We start from the raw sequence: 19,498 nt of genomic DNA, 5'->3' as shown, positions 1-19,498 counted from the left end.
ACATAGGAAATGTCAGCTCTAATTATTATTTTCAGTTTTATTATTATTACTGTGGCTTCCCACCTAGACTTAATATTTTGAAGACCTAGCACAGCACCTGAACGAACTGAATAAATGAATGACGCCGCACTCTGAATTGGCTGCACCAGGCTATTACTCTGGGCCAGACACTAGGAATACAGACATAAAAGACATGTTCTCATCCCTCAAAACAAGTGCATTGGAAGGATGTTCAGGGCAGTGTGGGGGCACAGAGGAGAGGCGTCTAACTTGACAAGGAAGGAGTATGTGAGTTTGGGGGAGAGAGAGGGCAGGAGGATTGTAGCTAGTGGCTTCCCAGAGACAAAGCTGAGATTTGAAGGATGAGATAGCCAGATGAGAATTATCTGATGGCCAAACAATTAACGATAAACACAGATGTCAACACCAACCAGACAGTACCAAGGCACCAACTCACTCTTCAGGAAAAAGTAATGCAAAAGGCAAAATATCAGTACACACCATCCAGACAAATGAGCAAATTATTTCTTTTGAAGGACAAAGAACAAAAGAAGAGATATATTTGGGTACATCTTAAGAGCCATGATACACACTTTTTTTGAAAATAGCTATTTTGCCAGCAATTTGGCAATTTACAAACATTTGTTTCAAGTGATTCAGGAAAACAAATTTTCATTTGGTCTTTCTTTGAAGAATGCTTACATAAATATTTCCACAATCCAGACAGTCAAAATAGTTGTCAAGCGTTTTGTGGTTGTCCCTCCGCAAATGGTGTTCAGTGTTAATGAGAATATCCCATTCACACGGCAAAACAGGACTTCAGCAATTATGTGATGAATGTGAGCTACTGTCAAACCAGATAACTCAGGGCCCAAAGGCGATTGTTTAATATTGAGTGTTGGCCGCTGCTGGTCTTCTAAGCAACCAAATTTCACTCCGGACTGTGCTAATAGTACTAAAAGAGTTTCATGGGCCTTGATGAGGACTGCTTCTCCTACCCTAGCTCACATTCTCTCTCTCCCTGAATTCCTATCTTACTTACATCCATGGTTCTACATTCCAATGTCAAGTCAGTGGGGCCAGAGGTCATCTCTCACATTCCTTTCATCTCCCCCTAAAAGTGACTGCCTAGCAAAGTGTTGGGCACAGAGTAGGTACGCAATAAAAACAGTTCTTGATAGAGCTGATGAACACTGACCCAAGGCACAAGGGCTCCTGATCCAGCTTTGTCACTTACTGTATGTCCCTGGGCCTCAGTCTCCTCATCTGTACAATGAGCAGGCGGGCCCAGATGATCTGGAAGGGCCCTCCAGTTTTGAAACACTAGGTTTGAGGAATTGATTAATGTCTACACACCAGAGCCAAGCCTTCTGCCAGCAAATAAATAATGGCTAATTGATGAGACCTCTCCATGATTCCATGGCACTTCATCAGAAACATCCATCACATTGGAATTTAATTTAGTTACTGTGGCTGTGCCGACCTGGCAGGAAAACAACCAGTTCCTTTGGAAAATTAATTTATTAAAAAAATTAGTTGACCAACATCCTGGGGGGAGAAATAAAGCCTCTGTGATTGCATTTTTCATTGTTCACCAGATAGTTAGGTGGGCATGTACATATTGCCACAGTCAGAAGGCTAAATTGGCCTCATAACACGCTCCTTCTGGTCAGTTGCTTTGATCAAATCATACTAGAGACCCAAAGACCAAGAAGACACCAGACTCCTAAGAAACTTCTTCTTCCAATGATTGTTAAAGCTAAGGTTGCAATTTTAGCACCACTGCAAGATAAGCAGGGTTTTATTTTTATTCATATAAAAAGAAAACATTTCAGTGCTATTTCCAGGAGATATGTTACCTACAAATCACAAAATTCAGATTCCAGGAATAGGGTTTAATCAAGGCCACGAAGTGAACCAGTATCTGCAGCTGAGATCTGGCTTTCTCTGAAGATGGCAGACAATGCAGAGAACTATTATTTGGAAATCTAACAAGACAAACCATTCTTTATAGGATGGAAGTAATGTGGTTTTTCTTTTCCTTTTTTTCCAGCAAAAGGAACATTGAAGAAAATAAACAGGTGAGTGATTCTGAATTTTTAATGAAAACAAAACCTGTTTCCTAAGCTTATTTCCCAATGTGTGGCTTTTAAACCTTCATATACCAGCACAGGCCTTTTGAAGAACCAAATCAAAGATTACTTTAAATCACTGGTTGATTTTCTTTTTCAAATGAAGTAAAATGCACAGGTATATAAAGAAATAGTATTCCATGAACTAAGCAATCCATAATCAAAATCAGACTCTAGCTGTACTGCTATTGTCAGCCCTGCTTCCATCACACCATTTTATTTAAGCACTCAGATAATTTTTCTCAGCTCAGTAAGTAGGTGGATGTTAGCAGCTAAGGTCATCGAAAAGATTTACTTTAAAATAAATTCAACAATTCAGAGCGTCACCCTCTCCACGGTATAAAGTGTGCCTTGCTTTGAACATGCATATAAAATTTCATTAAAGTGCAACATAAAAGTTTTACATTAGAGGAACCTAGTGCTGGACCTTTGTTTAACAGTCATGATAATTTACGGCGTGGATCTGCTACAGTTAAGTAGAAAAACAGCCTCCTCATGATGAAATACAAGTCATAAAGGCTGAAACTCAAGAAAAGCTGGAAGAATCCCAACCCTCCGACTATTCAATTCTTCTTCAGATTTTTGTCACACATTCTTCTTTAACGTCCTCCGTACGGATTGAGACTCAATACCAGCCCATTAACTCCCGTCCGCCTATGTCTCCAAAGTTGGGTTTTTTCAATTCTAAGCATATCTTAGAATACATAGAAACTGTATTTTTAAAGTCATATCAATAAATAACACGGGTTCTAATTTTGCCTTTTCCTTTTAAGCGTCTTTTGTAACCATTGTTCGTTCTTGTTCCTTTCTGCAAGGGCCCAGACTGGCTGAGAGACTTTCAAAAAATTACAATTAAAACACTATCAAACAGGCAGTGGGCCAGCATTAGCACCAGGATTACTGAGCAACTATCTTTCAAAGATACGAGTATTTGCATAGAACGCTCTTTGAGCTGATGGGGCTCTAACATCAATCAACAGATGTTTACTGAGCACCATAACAGGAAAGGTGATACACCATTCCCTTGGACACAATGTGGACATTTAAACATAAACGTCTTAATGCAACAGTGGCAACACAGTGATAGAGCAATAAACACAAATCCGAAGACCATCCTCTTACTGTGTAAACTTAGGCAAGTCACTTAACCTCTCTGAACTTCAGTTTTCTCCTCTAGAAAATCAAGCTAATAATACCAGTGCTGACAAACCCACAACGTTATTGTGAGGATCAAATCAAAAGACTAATGTGTAAGTTACAAAGCTTTGGAAAGAAATGTTATCCACCTCCTATTCCCACCTTTGAGGTCCCAAATCAACGAGAGAAACACTGTGGTCTTCTTTATGTTTAAGGATCAAATCTTCAAAATTAGGGTCTTCAAATTTAAGTGGACAGTTCTCAAGGACTCGAGTTTTACCTCTTTTTTTTTTATAATTTGCCATTCACACGTTTTCATTAAATGGGGATCCATAAAAGAAGTGTTAAGAGATTGTATCAGTATATAAATTGCTCCTTTTTTAATTAAAAGGGAAGAGCGAGTTCCAAGGCTAGTCAATTACATGGTAACCCCACAGATTTTTTTTTCACAAGTGTAATATACACGATCCAATCTGTTTCAGTGAGAGCTAGATGCTGGAGCCCACACAGTAACAGTAACACACAGTAACAGTAAATAACAGGCGAAGAGGTCCACGGAAAGGCACCTGATCAGGAAATTGGGAGATGTGGATTTCTGACCTAGCTCTGGTACTAAACAGGCTGTGGGAACTCAGGTGAGACAAACGACCTCTCCAGCCCTGTTTGATCATCTGTAAAATGGGAATAACCCCTGCACATTCTACTTCAGAGCGACTGAATGAGATGACACAGGGGAAAGAATCCCACATGTTAGAAAGGCTCAGACAAAATGTCAGCTGTGGATGGTGCAGGCTCTGGGTCAGCTCCGTCTAGGCTGGAACCTGCATTGCATCACCGAGGACCTAGTGATTCCACCACTTCACGTGTAAAATAGAGATCATAGCAGATCCTATCTCATAAAGCTGTCTGAAGGATTAAGTGAGATTGAGTATTTAAAGCATTTAGTCCAAAGCTTGAGGCACAGAGTGAATACTCAAATAATAGTAGCAACGATGAAGTTGCATTCTACCACACACAGGTGAAACACACACACACACACACACACACACACACACCCCTCTCAAAAACGTTTCTCCAAGTTGTGGTCTTGAGTTCTCTAATCAGCAATACATTTCTTTCCATTATCAGTAAACAAGTTTTTTAAATCTCTTTATCCCACAGCAATCAGAAAAGGAAAGATAAAATTAAAAGTGAAAAATGCAGTCACTGTACCAATTGTTTTGTCTACATGACAGACTAATCGAGTACACAGCAGTTTCCCTCTTTGAGGTATGACCTACAGCTATAAGCTCGTAGGGCTACAGCTTCTAGACTGTTCCAGAGATGGCCATTTTACTGGACTTTTACGATTTTGAAATTATGTTAAATATGTGCAAATTCTGCATGCAAGAAATAGTCTTAGCTAAGAATAATGGGCATGAAATAAAGGTTCAGCACATTAAAGCCATTTCTATTCAACAATAATTAGCATGTTTAAATACAATTTAATTTTTATCCATCTACAAAATGCTTAAATGTTTGGAATCTCGTTTATGTCTATAATGACAGATTCATTTTTGAGGCAGTCATTTTCAATCTTGATCTGTATATTTTAAAGTTGTTAAATGCTTGACTGAATCATTAGCAAAACAATTCATGTATCATTAAACTGATTTCTAACATGAGATAATTTTCCTCCTTGTCCAATAGACGTGCCTTTTACGATTTACAGAGATCGCTTTTATTCTTTGGGGGGTTTTGGAGGAGACCTTATCACTCGCTAATTTCACAGCCTTGAGTATCTCCTCCCTATATACCCCTTGAGAAACTCAATCCCAAATGGTTTGCAGAATGAGTGCTCAAACACACTGCAGAATGCATACTGTACTAGCAAAGAAAACAGACCACAGACTGTCTGTGGAAGACAAACAGAGGGGAAGGGAGAAAGATAAATGGATGGAGGTAGAGAATGAGAAATCCTGGCAACCTGTAGGCCTTAGTTAAAACAGGATCCTGCCCCACCGCCTCCACATTCCTACTACCCCCAGGTTGGCGAAGGTTGTGTTCTCTCTCTCCCACAGCTTCCCATCCATAAGCAGGCCAGTTCCACTCTTCCGGAGGACTGCAACTAAGGAGGCCTCGAAGACCTGTGCGCACAGAGCAGGCGGAGGCAGCCGGCTTGCTGCAGTGCACGGGCCATGCGCGGCTGGAGCTGAAACAGTTCACTTTTGTCTCGAAGGCAGGGTCCCCGCCCCCAGCAAGGTCGAGGGAAACTGGGGAAAGTGTGGACTGCTGGGGCAGGCCCCGGGGCTGCCTTCACCCAGGAGGAGAAGCCTGGCCTGCACATGGCCCCTTCCCAGCCTTGACAGCCCCACACAGACCTTTGAACTTTCTATTTATATAACAGTTTAGTGAGTTTAAGTCTCTTCCTGTATGACTGCCCGTTTGCAAGCTCGCCTCTAATTAGGCTACTTGTGAGACATCACTTAAAAACTACAAACAACTGATGCCGTCCTTTGCAGTGGGAAGTCGGCCACTGTCACAATGGCTTAACTATGATTTTCACTAGGCTTTTTAACATTTTGATTTTGCTATCATGGTGGTTTTCTCTTCACTTTTTTATTTTTAAGAATGTGCCCCTTTCTGTATCTGTCTTTCCTTCTTTCCTCCCTTCTCTTTCTTTCCTTCCTTTTTAATAATAAAAAGAAGATAAGCATCCCCACAAAGGACCTTGGTCTGTCACAAAGCAACGCCTGATCAATCTGGGGGTGGGGGGGGGAGGCTGCTTACAGAACTGAAATGCTGTGCACTTTGTAGACACTCTGATTTTGCTTTTGCCCCCTTAAATGAGGATTCATGACATCCCCATTGCTGGTAAACAAGTCCAAATCTAGCCACCTGATCTCCGGACACCTCAAGAATTCATTTACTGGGTTACACAAGCAAGTCTATGGAGTGGTTTAAACAATACAATTTGATTTTGTTTCCTTATCTTTTTTTCGTTTTGAAAGAGCAAGTGGTGTCTTTGGTGTGCACAGACAGACATCTGCGCCTTCCTCTTCTTTCACAGAATGGTTCATATTAAATTCAGACTCAGGTGAACATTGCTCACTCATCCAGGAATCTTAAAGAACTTGAGCTTTGGCCCTTTAATCGAGTCCAGAGAATGATCCGTTAAGATATTCTTGCAGTGTGTGAAATCCAGGGATATGTTCCGTTAGGCACTGAGCCCTCCCAGATACAGCACAGACGCACACTGCAGCGTCATTCATGCCCCATCCTTTCCATTTGCATTCACGCTGACAAATGTGCGTGTTTATAAATGGGCACGCACTTTTTGTTTACTATAGGCAAGTGTTTGCAAATAACGCATATGCCTGTGTATGTAAAGTCTTTCTTCATTGAGTCTAGGAAAATGAGTTTGTTTTTTAGCTGGCCTGATCCATTTATTGCCAGACATCTAGGGTTGCAGTAGAGATAGCTCAGAGCTTTCTCTTTCACAAGTGAATGTTGAGAAAAGGTCCAATATAAATGAGATCCTAAACTTGGCTGGCGCCCTTTCCCTCCTTAGACCTCTTGGGGGGTTGGGGCAGGCGGGGGCGGTAGATGCCATCACTCTAAGCAGCTACTCACTCCCCGGGAGGGGAAGTAAACATATAATGAACATGTGATTGGCATGCTCTGGATGTCCAAAGAGAGTTTGGAAAGGTACAGATTTTCATTCAAGGCATTATCCAGCTTTTTAGTTCATCCACTATTGTCACATTTATGTTCCTTTTCTCTGTGGGGGTGTACAAAACACAGATGCATGACTGCATCACAAATGTTTACAAACACAGATGCACAAGGAAGCTTGCCCCTCACAATCAAACAGTGAGGAGAAATTTTCCAGGAACATGTGCACGGAGGGAGAAAGCCGGCTTATTTATGCACATGTGTTATACGAAGTCATCAGTATTTCACACAATATCCTCGGAGCGTCCAAGTCCACCTTTTTTTAACTGATGTGGAATAGTTAGGGATCTGGAGGAAAAAAGGCTTTGCACTTTCCTCCATATAAGAAAAGACAGTCTCCAAAGGGGGGTAGGGGCGTATCTTTCTGCAAAAAGCAATCAAATCTAAAAGGGCCCATCTCCTTTAAATACGCAACTGCATGTGTGTAAGAGTAAATTGAAATTCAAATAATATCATAAACACGTTTTTAAACACCTAATACCTTCTATATGTTTAACATTTGAACTACACCCACGAAATCAATTATAACAATGTCTGTTAAGTTAATGATGTTACCCACACCATATATTAGGCAAATTGTATGCAAATAATAATGCTGTGGTTATCAGTTGTCTGCAAAATAAATTAGTGAAGCAGAGCAACGGCTGTGTGCAGGAGCATAATATTTAATTGAGCAGTAATTTTAATGTGATCTTTACTTTTAAATAACAGTATGGTTATTAAAAAATTGTAACATAATGCTTTTCTGCAGAACTGATAAAAGCCTGCATGGTATCAAAAATGCCTTACAGATTAATAGTGATACAGTGTAACTTGTGGCTTCAAGGATTTATCCAGAATTGCTATAAAATAAAATGTCTTTAAATTCTGATTATCTTGGATTTGCAACTAAAGGAGTCATGATTGGCATAATGAAGCTATTGGCTAAGCGTATGACCCTTTTCTAAAGAAGGAAATTGCCTAAAATATCACATCAGCAAGGGAAAACCTTGTAAAAATACACAGCATTCATAGCCAACGGCTGCTAGTAGTTTAACATTGCAAAAGGTTTCGCAGGATCAGTCGGTACTACATTATTCTAACTACATTTAAAAAGGCAATATCCAAGAGTGCAACTGGAAGTCGCTGTCGCCGCGCCCTCCCCCCATCCAATTCATAGACTGTGGGGGGGAAATCGATATGTTAAAATGTTGTGACAAATTAACAATGATAATGTTTGCGGCAGAAGGTGAAGTTTTTCACAAAGTTAATAGGTATGTATATCACTATTTATGCACACGCGCACGCACATCACGCAGAGGAACAACTTTCCGGCTCTCCAGTCACCTCTGCACCATCTTTTCAAAAACCGCTCAGCGACAAGTTTACAGTATTTGAGAAAGAGCAGACTAAACCTTTGAATCCGAGCTGGGTGCCCATTACAAAAACCTGCGGCTGCCTCCCAGTGGGGGGCGGCTGGGGGTCCAGCCGGTAATTAAACGTGCACTGACGTCGGAGCAGCAGATTTCAGGGGCCAACTTCAAAAGCCCTCAGTCTTAAAGCCAAACGCCGAAGTCAGCCCGGGCCCGAGGTCCCCGCGCGGTGGCCCCCGAAGCTGCAGCTCAGCGCCGGAGTGCGGGGAACTTGGGTTGAGCGGGTGGAACAGAAGGTGTGCGCGCCGCGCCGCGCGGGGAAAGAGGTGGCGGCGGCGGGGGCGGTGGCCGCCAAGGAAGCAGAGGGCAATCAGTGGCACCTTGCCGCTGCCTGTCCCCCGCGACCAGCCCCCGGCGGTGGGCACCTGGAAAGTTGAGGCATTTCGGGCGGGCAGCATCCGGTGCGCTGGGAAGCCAGCCCTGCCAGCGTTCCGGGAGAACATCCCGGAGGATGGTAGTGCGGCTCAGCCCCCGTGGCACCGGATCCGATTTGGGCCAAATGCAACTCTTTGGACTTGGAGAGCCAAGCGAGGCTTTTGGGATCCGCATCCCTCCCTCTGTCCCCACTTCCCCCCACCCGGGCAACCGACCGAAGAGTCTCGGCGGCCGGGGCCAGAGGTGGCCGAGAGCAAGTGGGAGGGCGTTCGGGGCGCCCCCACCACGGTCCCGGCTCCCCGTAACAAAGGCGAAAAGCCCAGCGCCAGCCAGGGGACCTGCGTAGCAAAGGATAAGGCGAAAATCAACACCTACCACTGCTGCTCCAAGTCCCAGTCCCTGAAAAAGTCGAATAGATCCATAGCGGCCCGGCGGCGGCGGCGGGCGGGCGTCCGTCCCTGCTGGCGGCGGGTCAGCGCGGCTCTCGGGGCGGCTCGCTCGCTGCTCCCGGCGGCCTGGCTCTCCGGCCCTCCCGCCCGGCTAAAAGTGCCCTGGCCGCATCGGCGGCGGCGGCAGGCGCCGGAGGTGCAGGGTCCTGCGCTCCGCGGCGGTGGCGGCGGCGGTGGCACGGCGCGGGCAAGTGCTTGGCCGCCCGCTGGGGTCCGCTCGGTCCGCGGCTGCCCGCTCACCCAGCGCCCCGACGCTGAGGCGGCAGCCGCTGCGGGCTCGGGCCGGCGGGGCCGCCCGCCTGGCGGGCTGCGGGCCGGCGGCGGCGGCGGCGGCGGCGGGGGCGGCCGGGGCAGCGGCAGCGGCGCGGCGCGGCGCGGCAGCCGGGGCGGCGGCGGCGGCGGCGGCGGCGGCGGCTGCACAGGCGGCGGCGGCCGCGGCAGCATCACACACTTACACACTCACAGGGGGCGGAGCCTGGACAGCCCGAAGCCGCGACATGGAGCCGGCACGTTATCATCCCCGGATCTGGCAGGGGCCCGCCCCGCCCGCCCGCGCCGCCCGGGACCCCACTCTGTCAAAATCAGCTGGCCTGAGCGGCCGCAGAGCTGGGGACCCGGGCCGGGGCCCGGGCCCGAAGGGCAGTTTCAGAAATGTAGGTGGGGGGCTGGCGGGGCCAGGACGCAGGCTCTGGGAAGGGGACCCCGTCTCTGAACCCGTGCCCACTCCCACCAGTGGGAGTTACTATTTGGAACCACAAAAGAGCGCACAAACTCTCGCAGGGTGAGGGTCGACCCCCACTGCCCGGCGCGCAGTCCCTGCCTGGGGACACTCCTCGGGCCCCTGAGCACCAGAGCAAACTTTGGCGGGCCGGCGCATCCCTCGGGTCCGCAGCCCAGAGCACACGGGGCCGGGAAGGAGAAGGCGGTCACCTTCACCGTCCCCGCAGCGCCGCGTGCCAGCACCCAGGCCGGCCAGGCATGCCGCAGTGCCCTGTCCATCTGCAGAGCGCGGCGGGCACCCAGTAGGTCTGCAAGCTCTGGGCCCTGGATTCCGTGGGCTGCAAGGGTAGGCACGAATGACTGCCCTTGTGTGATCCTTGGGTTCCGGGCTAGGACGCTGGGGAACTGGGTTGCACTATCACCTTCCCGCACAGCCACCTCGTGGCTTGGGGAAAAGACTTTTGCACTTTTCTCCTCTGGGAAAGGGGAAAACCACTGTGTGTGCGCCCACCCTCCCACCCTCCAGCTGCCTGTCTCCCTTCTGGCAAAAGAATCCGTCTCTCTCCACGTGCAGCCTCTTCCCTCCCTTCAGCCTCCACTGGTGATCCAGGACGGGGTGAATCCCTGCAGTCAGTACCCTCTACCCTCGGGGGGGAAAGGCTTCCTGGCCTCCAATGCGAAAAGGGATGTCAAAGGGCCGGACCCGGTTCAGGCACTTCGGGAGCAGGACCACTCTGGAGTGTGGACGTCTCATTTGCCTTCTTCATGTCGTTATACAGAGGGAGTAGTATTGGCGCATTCTCGAAATCCTAAGGCTAGGACTTTATTTGGAAGAGCGGTACACTGAGCATTGACAGAGCAGGGTGCCGCTTCTGATTCTGTCAGTGGCTCTCTGTGTGACTCTGAGCAAGTCTTTTCTCTGGGGCTCATTCTCCCCATCCAGAAACAGAGAGACTTGATCCTCCCACCATTCGGCTCTTGCCCTTCTGGCATTCTCCTCTCTACTTGAATATGCTTCTCTAATATTCTCTCACATTGTCAAAATCAAATAGTTTTCCTTTACTCTTTTTTTTTTTCAGAAAAATTGAAGCACTGAGACTGGGTAATTTGCTCAAGCTCTTGACATTTCTCCTAGAGGGAGAACCCAGATTGGAACCTAGAATCTGGGAAGCCCGTTTAGGGCACAATCCTGCAGAAAGTGCTACAGCTGGAAGAAGTGGATGACTTCAGAATCTGAGCTTGAAGGGCCCCAGAGTTTGGTCTCTCTCCCATTCTTCATATGGAAAAAAGTACATCACCAACATAGAAACAAGGCTCTAAGATACTGCAGCTCTAGCATCCAGGGAGGCTTTGCTCAAATGTTTGTTTGTTTGTTTGTTTTGCATAGGACCAACTTCTTAACAAATACTAGTGGACTGACTGCAAATCAACCAATGGGCAGCCAAGGAAAGACGACGTTTCAAATTGCTTGTCAGTTTGGCTACTTTTAAACTCCTCTGGTCAAAGACTTGGTGGCAAAAGAGCTACTGGCAAAAATGGTGTCAGGGATTTTCACATTCTCTCTGTGCCTTGTTTATTCCTGGAGTTCCAGTCTTCAGCCCTAGACTGTGAATCCTTGAGATGGTGGGGACTGCCCTACTCAGGTCTGTGGCCCCCAACCTTTATGCCCTCAGTAAATGATCCTCGAATTGGATTTGATTGCTAATAATGATTGTTGCCAGAGCTAGTGCCTGATCTGCTAGAAAAATCCTTAGAGGAAAACCAGAGTATCTACAATTAACATTTAAATGGTGATTATGATCACTTTGTATCTGATTCACTTTTCTCACCAGGTTATGTTGATTGATTGGGGAAAGATAGAAAAAAATAATGTGCAAGGTAAATAAATTTCCAACAGAAACAAAGCTGCTCCTTTAAGAGTTCCAGACCCCCATCACCCCACTGGTGCGCTTTCTTCCCAATCAGCGGGAGGACCAAGCAGAAGCAGAAGGAGCCAGCAAGAGGCAGCACTCTGAACAGAAGTGCCTGCGGGAAGGAGAGAAGAGACAAGTGGTGCCGGCTGCTGCTTCAAAAGAGGGGCAGGGGCTTTCCCTTCCTGAGATCAAAACCAAGCAGGAAGGCTGGGCTGGGTGGAAGGAGCTCCCACTCCCAGCCACCCTCCTGGAACAGGGATGAAGCTGAGAGAGACAGCACTGAAGGGGCCAGGCTGTCCCTGAGGCCAGCCAGCCAGCCTAGGCCCAGCACATGCTCCCTGTCTGAGCATCAGCTGCTGGGCAGGGTAGAAGCTTGCCTTCTCTGATGCAAGGCGCACTTCCTCCCTTTCTCGGCCTCCTGCCCATCCCCGGCCCTAATGGGGCCAGGAGACTTAGAACTCAGCTCTTTAGTGAACCCTCAGATATGCATCCAACCCCTGCTTCCTTCACCAGGCCAGCAGGAGGGAAGGGAAAGCAGGTTGCAGGGAGGGCAGTAGCAAGAGGAGGTAAAACGGCTATCTGGAGTCAGGGCCAACTGCTGCTGTCAAATGGCTGCAGCTGCTCCGTCCTCTAGTCCCTAGGGGTCAGGTTGCTTCCTTCGCATTCCACTCCCAGGGGCATCTTTGCTAAGGCAGAAGATTCCTCTGAGCCAGCCTATTGTCATGGCTTTGCCTGGAAAAGCCCCTCTCTGATGTGGCAACACAATTCTCAGTTCAACCTAACAGCTCAGAAGTTTTAACCTTCTCCCCTTTGACTCTCCTCTCTCTGTTGGCTTCTCCTATTCCCTCTGAATGGCCCCCTCCACACCTCGCCAATGGCCTCCAGTCACAAACCCCAACCCAAAGAAACCCACTGGGAGGACCATTAAGCCAACAGAAAGCCATCTTTCCACACAGGACAGAATCAAAATTAAGACTCCTTGTCCCAATCTCTTAAGGCAAAACCAGAAATCATTTTTTGAGAGTCTTAATTTTACTTATTTTATTTATTTATTTTTAAAAGATTGGCACCTGAGCTAACAACTGTTGGCAATCTTCTTCTTTTTTTTCCTGCTTTTTTCTCCCCAAATCCCCCCCAGCACATAGTTGTGTATTTTTAGTTGTAGGTCCTTCTAGTTGCGGCATGTGGGACACCACCCCAACGTGGCCTGATGAGCGGTGCCACGTCTGCGCCCAGGATCTGAACCAGGGAAACCCTGGGCTGCGGGAAGCGGAGCACGCAAACTTAACCACTCGGCCACGGGGCCGGCCCCCAAAGAGCCTGAATTTTATAAAAATGCTGATTCTCAGACTTACCAAAGTAGATTTTTGACTTGAATTACTTTAAAGGAGTTTAATTTGGAGTCTCCAGGTACTAATCTTTGTTTCAAAGAACTTGAAATCTCCATTCTTACAGTTGTAGTAAAGGCACTGTCACAAAGCTTCTGGTAGAGAGTGTCTAAAAATTAAGATTAATTTAAGAAAGTTTCACTGTGCACGTCAGTTCCAGGAAATGAACAAATTGACAGCGTATGATACATGCGTCATCCTGTCACCCCTCAGATTTCCACTTAAAAACTTAAGCATTTGTTTCTGACCTGGTGCAGCCAGGCTGACTTACTTTCTGGGCAGAAATTGTGATCAAGGCTACAGCTCGTCTAAAAGAATTCCGTGGGCTCCTCTGGAAGGCACCAACTTCCCATTACTTTGGGTTTTCCTCTGGCAGAGCAGCCTTGGTGCTGTCGTGAGCTGGGAATGGACCGACTTGCCTCTCTGAACTTGGGGCCGTTTCCACACATGGGCTGTGATATCTGGAACGATCTTTGTCAGAGGAGCATTTCCATCTTTTCTAAACTCAGAATGTCTCTACTTGCTTGTCCCGTTAAGCCTCGTGAGAGTAGGGCCTGGGTCTGTATTGTCAAAGCCTAGCACGGGATCTGACACGTAGTGGTCCCCTTTAGGGTCTACCCAACCAGTCTCTGTGAATGTGGCAATCCCATGAGCTGATTTCAAATTGAGTCTGGGTCAGGACAATTCTCCCAACTTAGGATGAGCCTCATGAATATACATACCTAATTTTTTTCCAACTCCTGGCTCTACCACTTATTACTTTGGATCTCAATCATGGATCACAATTGAAAATCCCTACTCCTGGGTTTTCTAGTTACTGTAGACAATGACCCCATTTCAGAGATCTTCCAAAGTCCTAAATATCAAATACCATGTGACCTTGTCAATCATCTGTTTAATTAGGTTTACCATACTTGAAGGTGATGCTCTTCTGATTTTATATGGTGCATTCTCATGATTCCTCACCTCGATTACCCAGATCCATCATCTCCATTCTTGATCTGGTGATTAAGAAATCTGCTTCCTGGCGCTCAGAGCCCTGTCCCTAGGGTGCTCTCATCAACCAATGCAGCAGCGTGACTGCCAAGAGTCTTTTCGGGGAGCCCGTTCTGCAGGGTTGAAGGGCTAGATTCCAGAGGGAAGTCAAGCAATAAAAGGAGACAGCATTCATTGAGACTTTATTGCACACCAGGCACTGTGCTAAGCATTTTAAATACATTATTTCATTCACTCATCAACATGATTCGCTAAAGTAGATACTAGTATTATACCTATTTTGCAAGAGGAAACTGAGGCTCCCAGAGGCTGAGCACTTGCCCAGAGTCACAGAGCTCATATGTGCCATCGCCAGGCTTTGTCCCCAAGTTTCTTTGCTGCCAAAGCCCATGTACTAATGTACACTGACCCACAGCCTCCATTCTGCGTTCAGAAAGGGTTTCATCTCACTGTAGCCCCAGAAGGTAAGCAAAGACAGGGCCTTTGTCTTCATCGACAGTTGAGGAAACAGAGTAAGTGACTTCACCGAGGTCGCAAGGTGGCACAGCTGAGCAGCTGAGGCTGGGACATGGCCATCTGGGTGCCAAGTCCAGCTTTCATTCTCTTACCACATTATTATTTAGAGTCCCGGGGCCACTCCAGTGAACTATAACACCCTGGGAGTTTGGGACTGCAGTGGCATCAGTTAACTGTTGGATTAAAAAAAATTCTCGTGGTGCAATTTCCCTGATCTCAACTGCGGCTGAATTGGGGGAAGGCAGTTGGCTGAGCTATGCCCTCATATTAAAGAAAGTCAGTCAGATAGGCAACAGGAAGCAAGAAGATGGTGGAGCAATTCTTGCTTCATCGTTTAAGGAGACTCAGATGGGTCTTTTTCCTGGAGATTAGAAATCTGGGGCTAAGATACCGCTTTAGCCGACTGCGGAGGAGTGCATGGTGGCGGGCTGTGAGGCAGCCATAGAGAATTCTCTCCTGCATGAGACTGTGCTGCTGTGGAACTGCGAATCCATGGCTCTCTCCCCTAACTTCTCTAGGGCTCCATTCTTGTCTATAATATAAACTAAAGGGGTTGGAAACACTCCAGCTCTGACATTCTAGGGCTCCTTGATTTGGAGTCCCCTGATACGAACCCCTAGTCCACGGCCAAATGCAGACCGGTAATTTATAGTGATGCGGGAGACAAAGTGAAGAGTCACCTCGATTACCCAGATCCATCATCTCCATTCTTGATCTGGTGATTGAGAAATCTGCTTCCTGGCGCTCAGAGCCCTGTCCCTGGGGTGCTTTCATCAACCAATGCAGCAGCGTGACTGCCAAGAGTCTTTTCGGGGAGCCCGTTCTGCAGGGTTGAAGGGCTAGATTCCAGAGGGAAGTCAAGCATTTTCCCAGAGGCCAGAGAGAGAACCTAATGTATATGAAAGTGCTCTGTAAATGGTAAAAAGCCCCACACGAACGCGTGCTCTCGGCATCCCTAGGGCAGGTGTCTAGAAGCTTCTCCATCAGGTGAGATCAGCAGTGCTAAGTGCACTGGCTGTGTTTGCAGGGTTTTCTTTCATTTATTGTTTTTGTTTATTTGCTTGGAAAATGGATACACATGCCATGGGTTCTAGAGCCTGGTTAATAAGTTACACATTTGGTGCTGTTAAAATAATATTAAAAAGTATAAACTTCTTTTTACTTAGTAATCATTTTTTGGGGGGGAGTTCAGGTCATTGATTTTCATATTGAAACATTCAAAAGAGTTTTAAATCAGTGTCTTTGTTTAAAGTTTCCTGGTTCTTAGCATCATGTGAAACCTTTAGTTTTCTATTAAATTGCTGACAGTCAAATTGTTAGAAATGTCATTAGAAGAAATGAAATGACTGGCTAAAATAAATTTTTACTCCTTCTGCCTTTCTATTTTCAGGAAATAAAATGTATTTGATAGCCTCTCAAGCTTTGAATTATTCTTTTTTTTCAGCTTTACTGAGGTGTAATTGACAAATGAAAGTTGTATATATTTAAGGTGTACAAAGTGATGGTTTAATATATGTGTATATCGTGAAATGATTACCCCAATCAAGCTAATTAACACATCACCTCACACTGTCACCTTTGTGTGTGTGTGTGGTGAGAACACTTAAGATCTGCCCTATTAGCAAATTTCAGGTATACAATACAGTATTATTAACTATAGTTACCGTTAGATCTGTACATTAGATCCCCAGAACTTATTCATCTTCTAATTGAAAGTTTCAGGAACGGCCATTAGAGGTACAATTACTCCAGTTGTTCCATGGGCGAAGGGAGAGCAGAGGCCTCAGCATGGAGATCTTTTGCCTAATCGCCTGACCTCAGGGAATTGCTGCTCCAAAGAGGCTGTGCTGCCTTGCCACTTGGTGGTGGTTCCTTCCTCCTTTCACAGCAGTTACACCGGATCAGAATGGTGGAGGAAAGACCCAGGGTCGGCCTGCACCAGAGCAGACACACCACTGAGAAGGCTTGCCACCGCCTACCCGGTGACCCCACTTAGGCTCTTTCTTCTCTAAATGTAAACAGCCACCTCAGTGAGTCAGATTCCTCTGGATCCACTGCCAACGATAACTGGAATCTACAGTGAAGAGGCAAGTAGGTCCTACCCATTTCCACCAGATGGTCTACTTTGCTTTGCTATGAGGGGTCCAGTTAAAAGGCGTCCTCCAGTTCAAAGTTTCTTCCCAGGCCTCTGAGAGACTACAGCCAAGAAGAGAGCCACGTCCCTCACTGAGCTGCACTTCAAAGTGGCATACTTGAGCCTCAGTAGCACTTCCTTATGTCAACTCACCACACTTTGTGACTTCACTTAGATCATGACATTTTATTACTTAAATTTTAAGTTTATCAGCAGGATGATGCCCCTAATATAGTCTTTTTCTTTTCAGCCATCACTTAGTTTTATATATCATAGAATCATAGAGTATTGGCACTACCAGGATCCTTATCTCTAGCCCAACAGCGGCCTGGATTGCTCACCAAGATCACATAGCTAGTTATATCAGAGTCAGAACCATAACCAGGTCTCCTAAGTCTCAGTTGAATACCCAAATCATGCATGCAGTCCTGAAATCTTAAACCATTGCATTTTACATCATTTTTAGTTACATCATAAAATACTTGTTATTTGAACTATTAATTAAGGAAAATCTTACCCTTTGGTAAAACAATGCAAATTTCCATCCAAGAATCTCTAAGAGAATCGTTGAGGTTTTGTTTGTTGTTTTTGTTGTTGTTGTTAAATATTAATAGTCTCTCTAGTTAATAATCATCAATAAGTGTTCATTAATCGCCGAAAGGTCCCGCATTATATAGACACTTCGCCCCATAGCAGCGCTTGAAAAGAAAAAATGGTAAGCTCTACTTAGAAAACACATGCAATTTACCTTATTTAAAGCAGGTTTTCCTGGAATGAATTATCCTGACTCTATTGAGTCTGAGGTGCCAAAGTAGTTCTCAATTAAAGGATAAAACCAAAAACAAAGCCACAGGCTCTGGAGAGGGAAATGTTCTGGCTGTACTTTTGTTTTCCATTAATCTCATCAATAATGTATGTTTTCTCTAACATGGTATCCTTTACATAGTACATGTGGGTTATGAAAGTCCTGCCAATGTGGGGCCTACACGCAGCCTGCTCTCTGTTTCCCCATATCCCTCCTTCGATTTCTATCAGGATACAATCCCTCCCTCCCCATTTTGATTGGCTGGATTGGGTTTGGGCAAATGCTTCGCCTAGACCAAACAGCAACCATATTTTATATCTGAAGCAGGCAAAACTTTTGCTTACTTTGCTCATCCATCTCAAATGCATCAGGAACAAATGTGCTATGTGTGAAGAAACTTTTTTTAATCTTTTGATCACATACTCGAGAGATAGTGAAGGATGGACGTGTTCCCTGGTCTTTTCCTTCCATTTTCATGTGCCACAGTTTTGGTTAGAGTGTCTGCCTTCAGCCTAAAGCACGTGTTTTTTTTAAAGATTGGCACCTGGGCTAACAACTGATGGCAATTTTTTTTTTCTGCTTTATCTCCCCAAACACCCCTGTACACAGTTGTATATCTTAGTTGCAGGTCCTTCTAGTTGTGGCATGTGGGTGCCTCCTCAACGTGGCCTGACGAGCAGTGCCATGTCCGCGCCCAGGATCCGAACCCTGGGCCGCCACAGTGGAGCGCGCGTACTTAACCACTCGGCCACGGAGCCAGCCCCTAAAGCACATTTTTAATGGGTGGGTTTTTTTCAGATTTATTAACTTATATTAATAGGCCTCCAAGTCGCCAGTTAGAACCCATGCATAGCACTCCGCAAAATGTCCTTTCTCAAAGTTCACTGATAAAATAACGACAGAAACTTTCTGCAGGAATTGTTTACAGTTAGCATTTTCTAAGGTTGAACAGTCATCAGGACAGTTTACAGGGACAAGAAGTTCACAATCTCCATGAGACCCGAAGATAACCATAAAATAGGGAACAAAGTTCTCCCGGTGAGTCCATTAGTCAAGGACCTGGTGTTCCTCTTGGACCAGCAGCAGAACTTTCAACAGCAAACAATCAATGCGGTTAAGACCACACAGGCTATAGTGATGAATAAACAGAGACTTTCTACACAAGCAGGGGATAACATATAAGACTTTTTAAAGTTTTTTTGGAGTTCCCAGGTGCCAGAGTGTGCCTACTGGCAAAATGACTGTGTGGGTAGCATTACCTGGCATTTTGAACTATATAAATACGTCCTATATAAACTTTGATGCATCAACATGTAAATATCAATATCAATGTTGATAGATGGGCACGTAAAATTTTGGAAATTGCCGAAAAACTCACAAAAATTTTTAACTAAAAAAAATATTCTTATTATAGAATGTTAGAGCTTGAAGGAAATTTGAGGATACGAATCAGGGCATTTTGCAGCTAACGAAAAAGATCAGAGGGGGAAAATAAGCAGAACACAGTTGAAAGTTTTCTAAGGAACAGGGTCAAAATTCTACCCTGTGTCTCCTGCTTCAAGCCCGGTGCTCACTCCTCCCCATCACGTGCTTCTCCAAAAAACTCACCTGTAGTTGGCAGCCTCTAGAAGAGCAGCAAGTCCACAAAGTGAAATACACAAAAATAGGGGGGTACTGAATCCACAGCTGCACGAAGAAATATTGTTCAGTCATTATAGTTAGGTTTGCAAAAGTTTTGTAATAATCCGAAAAAAAAGTTTTGTTCTGAAGGTACAGTGCACGTTACGCAATTATATGAACAGTGTGA

The 19,498-nt window shown here is 45.7% G+C and overlaps 1 protein-coding gene across 5 annotated transcripts in view; it reads right to left on the bottom strand.

The window, feature by feature from the left end:
- Positions 1-9,543, bottom strand: part of AFF2 (ALF transcription elongation factor 2) — a 471,106-nt gene extending 461,563 nt beyond the window's left edge. For 3 of the 5 annotated variants that reach the window (XM_044763575.2, XM_044763574.2, XM_044763576.2), the window contains exon 1: positions 9,146-9,326. In XM_044763575.2, coding sequence (XP_044619510.1) covers positions 9,146-9,192 — 47 coding nt within the window. In that variant the 5' untranslated portion in view covers positions 9,193-9,326. Of the gene's footprint in view, positions 1-9,145 lie in introns of all 5 variants that reach the window. The other 2 variants (XM_044763573.2, XM_044763577.2) reach the window with 2 other exon arrangements.
- Between the last annotated feature and the right edge of the window lie 9,955 nt (positions 9,544-19,498).

This window comes from Equus asinus, chromosome X (genome assembly GCF_041296235.1).
Source record: "Equus asinus isolate D_3611 breed Donkey chromosome X, EquAss-T2T_v2, whole genome shotgun sequence".
NCBI lineage: Eukaryota > Metazoa > Chordata > Mammalia > Perissodactyla > Equidae > Equus > Equus asinus.
Note: the sequence above shows the minus strand (reverse complement) of the source record. Positions and strands in the feature narration are given on the sequence as shown.